We start from the raw sequence: 12,144 nt of genomic DNA, 5'->3' as shown, positions 1-12,144 counted from the left end.
ATGGCTGCCGGCTGCCGGTAATGATGCGGCGCACAGCGCCCCCTCATGGCAGCTGGAAGCACAGTCGGATTCGCTCTGGAGTGGAGCGCCTCTCTGCTCTCGAGTTTCAATCGGTTTATGTTCAAATGAGATGAACATTTGCACAGTGGTGAGTGGAACATATGAAGCGAGCAGAAAAAACTGTAATTGCACATCAGAACAATATACGTACTAATAAGATGATGAATTTACGTAAAAATAAGTGATGTAGCCAACAAAAAACCGAAAAGACAGGTAATTCAGCCTTTCCTGGGGTAGATGGCAGCAGAGCTGGCGAGGAAACAGCAGGAGGGCTGTTTAGGCTGCCAGGCTTCTATCATGCTTTTCCCATACTTTTCCCATACTTTTCCCGTGCTTTTCCCATGCTGCTCAGTGCCACCCCGGGAACACGGAGCACATCTCCACACCGCAGACACCAGGCCAGAGCAGCGGCAGCACACAGCATCTCACCAAAGGTCGAGCGAGGACTTGGGGCAGGGGATCTCGGAGACTAAAAAAAAAAAACAATTGGAGACCTGGAGGAGCCTCACAGGAACAGGATGTGTCTTTCAGTTTATAACAAAAGGTACAGTTGGAGGGTGTGAGAGTGTGTGTGTGTGTGTGTGTGTGTGTGTGTGTGAAAGAGAGAGAGAGAGGTGGAGGAGAAGACACTGTGCTGTTCGCGGTTCACTAGGCCACAGAATAACTGTAAACGAATGAATTCTAGTTGTAAATTAAGGTTCCAAATAATGGGATGTCAAAAAAATTTAAGTGGATCACTCATATGCAGTAACACATAGATAACAAGAATTGAAAAATATCAAAACTGGAGACAAAAGAGCGGAAAAAATAGTTTTGAAGTAACAGGAACTTTTTCTGTGTCAGTTTGTATCAGTTTTGATAGATCCTGACATTCTGAAATATCTTCATCAAGCACAATTAAAAAAACTCAGAAAAACTGAAATACATATATATATATATACAGTATATATAAATTGATATGATGGTATAAATAAATGTACTCCAGCAACTATTAGCTCCATGATATCTAATTATTTACTTTAGCTGGAACCACTATAATCAGTAATACCTCAGTAAAAGATGCTGAAGATGCCAGCTTCCACTGAACATCTCATAAAACACTTATAACTGTATATTCATTTTAAATAATTCTTATAGCAAATTTTTAATAACAAAACAATATCTCATTTTAAGAACTTTCCATCCATCCATCCAAATTCATTAATTACTTCTTCTGCGCATGGTCACAGCAAACCGTAGCCTATCCCAGCAGCATTAGGCACAAGGATGGCGACTCCTGGATGGGAAGCCAGTCCACAACAGGGTAGTCACACACACTGACGCACAATGGACAATTTAGAGTCACCAACCCATCTAAACTGCCTGTCTATGGAGTGTGGGAGGAAACCAGAGCACGCAGCGGAACTTCACACAGACACAGGGAGGATACGATGAAAACTCCACACGGACTGTGCAGGGATTGAAGCCACGGTCTCTCGCACCACCCAGGCTCTGTGAGGAGGCAGCGCTACTTGCTGGGCTACTGTGCCGCACAAAAAAAACTTTCCTCCAAGCTGAAATAATGCCTTCATTAAACACAAAAACTATACATATAGAAACATAAAGACATTGTTTTATATAGCAATCCAAGCTTAAACAGAGCTTAATTAAATTTGAAAAGTACATTACAAATCTGACAGTAATCTTTTTTTATGACCTGATCAGAGAATCACTTTATAGTGAGGAAAGGAAAATGAAAACATCACTGGGATGAAAAGCAGCAAGATGGTTAACAATACTCTGATTCTTGACCCCTGAGTGTGTAGCGCTCCAGTAGTAAAAGCCTGGTAACTGCAGCGTGTCTCTTCCCACCAGATGGCAACACAGAAACACAGTTCCCTCATTCCTGTGCTGATCCATATAGGGTGTGTGCTGTCTGGGAACTGCTTCCGTGTGTGAGAGCAATAAAGAGAAGTCATAAATTAGCACCTGATTTTAAAAATACATACAAATAACAATTAATGTCTCCATGTATGTGAAATATGAAGAGTGTCAGAAGTATCTGTATCCGTGCGCTGCAATTTGAATCTGGGAAATGTCGTTCAGATTTGCGTCTGATGGAGCGGAATACAATTAAAGCTCTAACACTTCGATCACACACACAGATTATTTTGACATATGTGCTACTGGCAGTTTATTGATTCAGATGACAGTTTCTCACTTCCGACATGATATTTGTGCTAATAGACCCGTGTGTGTGTTTACGCAGGGCTCATGAAACGTGCAACATTTACACGTTGGGTTCTCTGTGGAGAGCGCAAAATACTCTAACTTTGGAGTGGAATTTGTTCGTTTGTGTGGGCTGCGAACGCAGATTGTACTGAAAACACGGGAGAACCGCAGTTTCCACGTGCTCATACACTCACTCACTCACTCACTCACTAACATATTGAAAGACACATATCTGGAGATGAATACTTATGCTTGCCGGGGGTGAAAAGGTGCAGGAAAGTGAAACGTACAAATGAGGGGAAGCTATTCAGCACATTTTTGCCATTTGGCCTCCAGCTGCTTATTGATCCTCGAGTTCCAACAGGATTCCAGGGGAACATCGTGATTCAGCCCGAGCAGCAGAACAGGCAGCTCCTTGATTAAAAGTGATCTCTGCTCTCGATGCTATATGCACTTTCTCTTAATAAAAACGTGAAGCTGCTCACTGCTGCTGCGATGTCGCATTGCAAAGCCGGTTGAGGGGGAAAGAAAAAAAAAATTCTCCTGCAGCGGAAGCCAGTGCTGAAAATCCCTCCATTTGTAAAGTGCTCAACTCCAGATCAGCCCACTGGGCTTTTTAGCAGCTTAGCTGAACATTAATGTGCTCGTGTGTATGCTGAGACTCCATGTGAATAATTAATACACAGTGCGATGCTGAATCTGTGCCATTAAAGTTGAACGCAATTCTCTCTACATCTATCTTTGATCTGAAGGCACAAATCACATGTGCGCCAGCTGGAATTCCGTGTGACTTCACCTGTCATTGTTTATTAGCACCACTTACCATCTCTGTTAGCTTTTACTCGATATGGCGTACGAGCCACTCGCACTTGAAAGCAACGAACTGTTGTACAATGTTACGCATATAGATGCAAGCAGTTGTCTCAATTTTTCCAGAATTAAGTAGAAAACATTTAAATGTGCAATGAAAAGTTTGCGGAGACAAAAATCTTGAGAAGCACATTAACCACATGTCAACAATGAAGAAGCGTCCCTGAACACAGTTACAGAAGCAAAATTAATCAATGAAACTGCTGTATGTTTGTTTTTTTTTTTTATTTCCACACAAGATTTTCATCTGCATTGAGGAGAACTGATTTAATGCAACAAAACCTTCTTGGTACTTCTGTCACAAGCGCTCAATTTCAACATCTATAAAAAATACGTACAGTTCATACAAACTATGGCGCATTAATGGAAGCAAACCAAAAATAAATACACGATGTAGAATTACATACGTTTTAATGGTGGGATTGGGGTATACCATTAATCTCCCAAAAGCTGGCTTTTCCAGGTCAGGATGAGGACTGATGAAAAGCGGGTGCCGAATTTGAGGTACTGGATTGTATTCGGAGGCTCGAAGCTCTTGATGCACCCAAAGATTCACCTCACTGAGTTCTTCTCACATGTCTGGTGTCCTTCGACCCTTTGTAGGACCCTTTCCAATGATGGGTTAGCCATGGAATGGACAGAGGAATGCCCTGGAATACGGAGCATTTTCGCTTCTCAAGGGGACAAAATCTTATTTCCCACCAGGTTTGCAGGGTTAACGATGGTATAGGCAGCAGAGATGTGTCCAAGCTCAAGTGTGCAGCTTTCATGTATTGTAACCGACATCTTTACTAGAATAACGGTTAATATAGTAGTTCAGCAATACAACCTAACAAGACAACTAATAAGAAAATTAAAAAAACACTCTCAAACCATCCAGGTATTATTACTAGAGCAAGAAAACTTTACTGCCATACAGTTTAATTTTCCAGTTGCTTTGTTGCACTCAGATGTTCAGCAACTGTAAAATTGTAAGAAATGGCAAACATTCAAAGCATTTACTTTCTAGGTCAGGTAAAGGTTTATATTTTACAATAATCCTGGCCCGACGCAAACAACATGGCCACATAATTCATTATTGAAAATTGTAGTATTTCAAAATTGATGTTTGATGAAATCAAGATTTTCAGCTTAAAATACTTTATTACTCATATTTACTACATAATTACGTAAACTACACACTAAATACTATTTCAGTAATCTGCACTGGCACTAGTAATTCACGCTAAACAGAAAATGGTAGCAGATTAAGAGCTGTATCTGAGGCTAGTAAAACAATAAAAATGAATGAGAATTATTGTTACCGCCAAATAATAGACAAATGTAACCAGGCGAGTCGCGAAAGTGCTTTGATGAACTGAATGGTCAGTGTGATCCGGCAGAGGTGGGGACTTCTGAATGAGCGCGGCCAGCGAAGCTCAGGTGAAGAAATCTTTGGAGATGGCCTCAACGAAGTTGGGGGCGGACATGAGGATGCCAATAGTGCAGAGGATAGTGAAGATGGAGAAGGCCATGAGGCAGAGGCGGTCAATGACGGCCGCCGCGAACTTCCACTCGTTGCACACGGTCTCACCCTCATCTTGGTCCCGGAAGCGCTTGGCGATGTAGCGCACCTCATCCAGGATCTTGGCCAGCTCTGGGTCGCTGCCCCCGGCCGACGAGCAATGTCCCCCGGGCAGCGGTACGTCCTCGTCCCCGGCCCCCGCCAGCCGTGCGCAGATCACTCCGGAGTCAGGCGTGGCGGCGCAGGGCACGGCCTCCATTCCTCGGAAGCCGATGTAGAGCACGTTGCCGTTGGCGCACGACGGAGCCGCGCCGTTGCTGGCGTTCAGCTCCGCGCTGGAGATGCTGCCGCGAGGATGCTTGTTGTGGCAGGCCAGCCGCACCCTCTCCTCTCCGGGACGCTTCATCCGCATGAACCAGGCACACCAGTTCAGCAGGACCACGCGAGTCTGTCCGCAGCAGGGAAGCCGACAGAGGCGGCCGGGCAAATCGGTTAACCGAGGCAGCCGCCCGGGATTTGCCGCCAGAGAGGACAACAGGACACACGCGCACGTACGGGTGTCTCGCGCACGTAAGGACCCGCTCTAAGTTAAGCTCAGAGCAACATAACCCCGAGAACCAAGCAGCAGCAGCTATATTCCCATATTGACAGCACCGGCATACTGCACGCATGCAGCCATTTGCGATTCTACACTTAGTACGCTTGCTAACGATACGTCTTTGTTCAGGCTGAAAAGGAAGCAGGGAAATCAGCTCACCCATTTTGGCATTTTGCCTCCTTCGGGATCATGGTGGTGATACTGTAAAACCAGGACAGTTGCAATCACAGACAGACCAACTATGACCATGGTGGTGGCAAAGTACTGGGCTGCAAAGGAAACAGAAATGTGCGTAAAGTAACTTGCTTTATTGGCAATTTTGTTATGAATTTGCTTCTTCTTTTTTGTTTGTTTTTTTTTTAAAAAACCTTTTGGAATTTCTTAGTGCTGCTTGACCATCATGGCTAAATAGTGTAACCTTTTATTCTAGTGCTATACTTACTTGCAACTGTATCTAGTTGTAAAAATTCACAATGTTACCGAGACGCAGCCCAGCTCTATTATTAATGAAATAATTAAGTAGGTAACGACAACAACAACAACAACAACAACAACAGTAGGCTCACCAATTAACGGCACAGAATCGGACGTGGCTGGCATGATCTCCGCTACCAGCAGCATGAAGACGGTCAGTGAGAGCAGCACTGTGATTCCTGACCCAGAAACAAACAAACAAACAGGAAAGCTACCAGCAGCACAAGGTGTCAGTGTTTCGGTGCTTCCAATCCTGAGCTGAGGCATCATAATTAAGGTCACACATTTCCTTGACAAGAATTAATCACAATCAGTAAGTGCCAAAATAGCTGACTGGCTTAAGAATGAACAAGTAATAAAGGAGGCGTAGCAATTTTCTTTGATTAAATGGATTCTCTCAGTGTTTCTCGCTGTGGCTCAAGATTCATTGTTATCTCTTGCGAGGTTTCACAGTGCGGGCTGTTGAACCAATTCGGTCCCAACGGTCAGGACACATTATTGATATTCAGTGGAGCCGTAAATGCTCTATCAATTCAGCATTACTCCTTCTGGCATTTTCATTCCGTTCTTTCAGTAATGGATCTGTACAAATCTGAGCCTCTGCGATACAACGCATAAAAAGGTTTAAGGAAAAATCCTCCTTTTTATTTTAACATACTATTTACCTCCTTACTATATAAAATGTGAGAGTTTAGTCTCGGTTCAATAGTTAGTCTTGTTCCTTTAATGGGTAGATGTCATGGATTCCAGAAAATCGTTTACACGTGGCTATTGACCTCCTCGCAAGTAATACTGTCGGTTCGAGGCGTTACTCTCGTTCAAGCGGTCGCTACTCTTGGGATGGACAGAGTATGTTAATGCAGTACCTGGTGTTACCCTATGCGCCTTTTTAGATACTGAAAAACCAGGAATTACTGACAACCACTTTGGTTTATATGTATATTATATATTGATACCACTGTGCCTTTTGCATGGTCTTTCAAGTGATTACATTTAGAATTTTCAGAGACAACAATTGTGGACTTAATGAAGTGCATCTGATTTTATTAAGGTTGGAACCCAAAGCTGTAAAAATAATAGGCCACCAGGATGAGTTTGGGTATTGCTTAAGATGATATATAGCTCTCTTTGTTTTCTTTAGTCTTCCTGAGGTGACACACTACGGTAAAATCTGAGCATAAAAAAAAAAAGAAATTAACTCAGGGCCAGCTGGAGAGGTTCCAAAACAAAGCACACGAAAGCTGCATATCTAAAGCAGCCCTTACGTTCAATCTTGCATCAAGCAGAGTTCTGCCAGCCCTCTTAATTAAAGCCAGGTCTTCATTAGGCTCCCTGCATTAAAAAAAGTCAGCAGAAGACTACAAACACAGTGGCATGTGTGAAGGAGACTTGACAATGAGCCCAGGACTTGCTCTGAGGACTGAAGCGCAAATAACCGCACCGAAGGCCCGGTCAATCTCACGAGGAAGGGCAAATAAGCACTGCGCATTGTGTCCATTGACACTAGCCGAGCAAGGACCCGTTTGGCCATCTCACCCAGCGAGATCTTCTCCCCCGAGTCGGCAGGCAGCAGGAAGACCAGCAGGGCCAGCGTGGAGATGAGAACGCAGGGGATGAGCAGATTGAGGCCATAGTAGAGGGTGCGCCTGCGCATCACGACGGTGAATGTCACATCTGGGTAGGGCTCCTTGCAGCACTCGTAGAACTTCTCATTCCTGCGCCCAGGGACCTCTGCATGACACATAGGGAAGACAGACACATTGATCAGGCGTGCCGACGGCACAGCGACAGCAGCTCAAGGGTCGTCTCCGCAGGGCTGTATATCAGCGGTGACACCAGTCAGATACACTGCTGGCTTCTGGGAACAGAGACAGTGGAAGAAAGTTGGCAGCTATTCTTATTCCGGATCGTTGCTCATGTGGGAATTAAAGTGGCGCTTCAGTGCCACACACCTAGGCTACACATCCACGATAGAGAGCTGCCTCGGAATTTTTGCTTCCCACATCAGTTATTATTAAATACAGCAAATAATCAACGTTCTTGATCTCTGATTCCTCGTCATTAGAAGCGTTCCTAATAGTTGCGTACTTGAGCCGTCTCTCTGATCAATGCCACCGACGCACTGAGCCTCCCTGGTTTCTGCAGCCCCCTGTACCACGAAACTCGAAGGAAATGCAGAGAAAAGACGACAAATACCGTAGATGAGAAGCGTCAAAGTCAGTGAGCGGACGGCTCGGCTCCAGCCAATTTTCTTCCCATAATTGGTCTAATTAGTCAATTGCTGCACCACCAGTGTATATCAGGCCATGTTTGTGCATTTCCAAAAACACCGTCTCCCCATTTTTTTCTTGCAAATTAGTTATACATCATACATTAGTAATACATCAGGTCACTGAAATGCCAAGATACTGTTTACATACAGGACCTCCAGAGAGAATTTAATAAACCTGGTTTAGTTAACAGAGAACTCCTCACTAAGAACCGCACGAGCACCTGCTTTCTGACCTCACTGAAAGCAGATTTACCTTTCCTTTAGCATGCCACAGTAAAAACACAGTAACCCCTACTCTAGAAATAACTGGTGAAATAGAAGCTCTTTGTTCTGGCTTTGCTTGAAGCACACATTTTTGGACGAAACAGCTTTTCATACGGAGAGTTAAAGTGAAAGTTAAATTTGGGAAAGTGACAGTAATGATGCCTGATCCGAGGTGCCCCAATCGTTAAGCAAATCCAGGCGGATGCGGAATATTTTAACGTCAGCAACGAACTATAGGCGTATGACTCGCAATATAAGCAAGAGCCTCTTTTGCAGATGGGTTTCTATGCTCTGTCAGCATCCATTTGGCAAAGTTTTGAGGTGTCCGTTCTTGCGCTGTCCCGTAGCTTTCCTGGCCGAACGAACCCTTTCAAGCACTACGGGTTTGTGCTGCACTCATCATTACCCCGCAGACAGCAGTCCTCAGTCACAGCATGGCCTGCACTAAAGAACTGCATCAGTCTCAAAAGTGACCCACACACACACACACACACACATTAGAATGCCAGACAAGATGTGTCCAATGACATCCTGCCAGAGACTATACATATAAACCCGTCCATTTGTCATTACAGCTGTATAACCTCATCTAAGGAATTAAATTAGCCAACACGTTTACAGAGGAAAGGACTGGGACCTCTTTGGATTAGATCTGTGTGCAATCTCAGGATTGTTTTCATGTTATTCTTTCTTTTAATTTCTAAAATCACATCGCCTGCTGCTGATGTATTGGCCCACCATCCGACTTAGTACTCGATAAGAGCGATAACCCCGACAGGCCGAGAACGGGTAAACCGTATCTTCAGTAAGTGTCACGTCTCGAGCGTTGCTGATCCCTGCAAACTGATACATATCTCCCCTGGAGACACTGTCACAGCAGTATGTGTAGTGGAGACTGCTGGGAAATAGAATTTTAATAGCTCAGGAACACATACATGACAGTGATATTATTATAGTCCCTGAAAGCCCCTCTACTCCGCGTCTGCTTGATGGATTGGACCTCCCTGTAAGATAGCATGCAATATGTTTTGACACACATGAGGGAACTACTTACTGTGCATCTGAATATTCACTATTAGAGCACAGAGGCACTTAATAAACCATGAGCACACATTTACCGCACTCACACCAGTAGATCTCTTTAAAAAAAGTTTCATGACGGTAAGAAAGCACGCAGAATTACATTCGCTGCATAATACAGTCATTTGACACTGCAGTGAATGATGGCATCTGCCAAACAACCGATCAATTACTGAACAAAAATACTCGTCTTTGCTCTCGACTTGGCAATCCTTGCGGAGGGCACTTCATCATACAATGATGCTGACTGCAGACTTGCCTACAAGGTCCCACTCTCCATTGGGAATGTACCCGGTGACGTCAGCGTCCACCATCTGCAGGTCTAGGGACCATCCGCCGTAGGTCCAGGAGCCAAACTTAAGGTCACACCTTTGAACATCGAACGGGAACCATCGGACATCGATGTAGCAGGTGCTCTTAAATATACCTGATCAGTGTGGAGGTAAAGAGAAAAAGTTAATTAGTATGCACAAAATATCATTTTCAAGGTCTATTCTTCCTTTTCATTTATAAAAGTAAGACATAATATGAAGAACATATTATAGGAATATATAATAGGTAATAAGCAATTAATAGTTAATATTACTATTAATTATTAAAGCTTAAATGATGACATAACTATCATGATAGAATTATAATTAGGCATTAATACACTCTATATTAGGAATTCAGAAAATTCAGACTTGATCCCCTCTGTCTTCTGCTAATCTTTTCATCTTTGTCAAATCACACTTCTATGCAGGCGAGACATTAATAAATGACTTTGTGTATAAATATCGAAACTATTTATGCCAGTATTGATTCCTCTATGCTGAACACTTTGGTTTTTGCATAGTGAGGGAAACATAAATAGAACCACCGCTGGGAATCACATTTACTGGCATCTCTGAACATCAGCTCTTCATTACACTGGGTGGGAGGCGATGCTCAGTGCATTGAGAGAATGGCTGAGAATCTTAAAGGCCACATTGACAGCATCACTGACATGGAACGGACTGGATCATAACAGATTATTCACGTCCAAAACCAGTCCAGTCCAAATTCTTACTTGTGCCTAATGATACTTTATAACATAGCAAACTCTTAGGTGAAATCTAATTTAAAGCAAATGCACAAGACTTTTGCAGGATGTTGTAATGTTTCAGAGAAGCTGACAACGTACTGGAACGTCAACGTGAAGATGACACGTGCAGAATTTATAGCAAAATATACAGGTATATACACAGGTATAACAATATCTTACCTGGTGGTAGGTACTGGCAGTGTCCAGAGGAGTTGATCAGGATGTTGGTGTGAAAGGTAGCATCAAACCGCTCATCGGCACTGTGGAGGACATGTCAGCTGTCACTGCCCATGGATTAATTATTGCACATAATTATTGCACGTTACCTTGCATATTTAGTGGAAGACGCAACAATAAATGACATCCCAAGACATCCCCCGCAGCAGCTGAGCGCAAGACACTGGATCAAAGCTATTTAGCACTCCAAATAAAGATATGTTTCCTAAGTGTAAAACAAAAGGTCTGTATAAGAAGGTGCAATTGTCCATATGTAACAGCAATAAATTACTGGTAAGAACAAGAACAGCAGTTTCACTCTGCTAAGGGTGAAACATATTGCTTGTCATTGCTTCGATGTAAAAAAACAAAAACAGGTACAACAAAAGTAGGCTTTGTTAGCATTACTTATGCTTGCACATGACATAATGAAATAAAAACATGCATTATCAAATATGAACAGTGATTTAAGCCAAAAAACTCTGAACACAACAAAAACATTTTGACAGAAGAGAACAAGTCATTTGTAAGACAGAACACCGAAACAGGTAAACTTATTTCATCGGTGAGTCCAATTCTCGTGGGACAAAACACAAATTGGGGAAGATAAATTTAAGATGGAAGAAGTGACTCAGAGAGAGACTAAGTAATTCACTAAGCAACACAGAATATATTCTGGAAGACAATGACTAATGAGGGCCAGAACTACTTCCTTCAACATGCAGTGTATCATATTTGCATTTATTTATTGCCCCTTAAAAATTAATCAAAGTGCAGAGTAGGGCTTTCTCAACGTTATTATTTTAAACAAGCGACTTCGCAGTGTGACACTCAGCAGTGTGTACATGCAGGTACTCAATTTACAACGCAGACGGAAGGTTCTCCGTGAGGTGCTGAGAGCCACGCCGTCTACCTGTTATACAGCAGGATGTCTGGCTTCCATATCATGCTATCAGGAAACCTCACATTGGTCACACCAGGGTATTCAGAGATGTTCCACTGCAGATAGTAATCTTGCCAGTGCTAGGGTTGGAAACATCAACGTAGTTAAGGGTTATAGAACTTCGTACTAAATCCAAATATACTTGCAAGCACTGTTACCAATGTGGATGAACTGTAGAACATCACTGGAACAACAGTGACCACAACTGACACTTTGGAAATGTAAACAAAAAATTAAGAGCGCAACGATTTAGGAAAGACTTGATTAGTAGTAGCTGTTGTTATGGAAAGTAACGGCTGTGTCACAAAAATACAGAGACCTTATGTCTGCTATACCACCGAGGGTTTCTTTGTTTTAGACAAATGGATACAGAAATAAGAACACTGACTTCTATCAAATTTGTCATCTATTTATCAGTAAGTATCCTCTTATAATAACCTGTAATATTCTCATACCCTGTAAAAGTCAGTAAGCACTTGTAATGTCTCACCACACAATGACAGAAACAAGTGGATTGAACACCAAGCCACGTTATCACGGTTTACGTGTCCTTCTTCACGGATAATTTAACCTTGACTTTTAGAGTAGC

The 12,144-nt window shown here is 42.9% G+C and overlaps 1 protein-coding gene across 1 annotated transcript; it reads right to left on the bottom strand.

The window, feature by feature from the left end:
• Nucleotides 1-4,479: 4,479 nt before the first annotated feature.
• LOC108934541 (neuronal acetylcholine receptor subunit alpha-7-like) lies at nucleotides 4,480-11,649 on the bottom strand. Its single transcript, XM_029256324.1, has 7 exons — nucleotides 11,526-11,649; nucleotides 10,577-10,656; nucleotides 9,582-9,760; nucleotides 7,254-7,446; nucleotides 5,810-5,896; nucleotides 5,403-5,512; nucleotides 4,480-5,093 (listed from the first exon to the last, which is right to left on the bottom strand). Exons 1-7 carry the CDS (start codon nucleotides 11,558-11,560, stop codon nucleotides 4,560-4,562), a joined length of 1,218 nt encoding a protein of 405 aa, XP_029112157.1. The 5' UTR covers nucleotides 11,561-11,649; the 3' UTR covers nucleotides 4,480-4,559.
• Between the last annotated feature and the right edge of the window lie 495 nt (nucleotides 11,650-12,144).

This window comes from Scleropages formosus, chromosome 11, assembly GCF_900964775.1.
Source record: "Scleropages formosus chromosome 11, fSclFor1.1, whole genome shotgun sequence".
Lineage (NCBI taxonomy): Eukaryota > Metazoa > Chordata > Actinopteri > Osteoglossiformes > Osteoglossidae > Scleropages > Scleropages formosus.
Note: the sequence above shows the minus strand (reverse complement) of the source record. Positions and strands in the feature narration are given on the sequence as shown.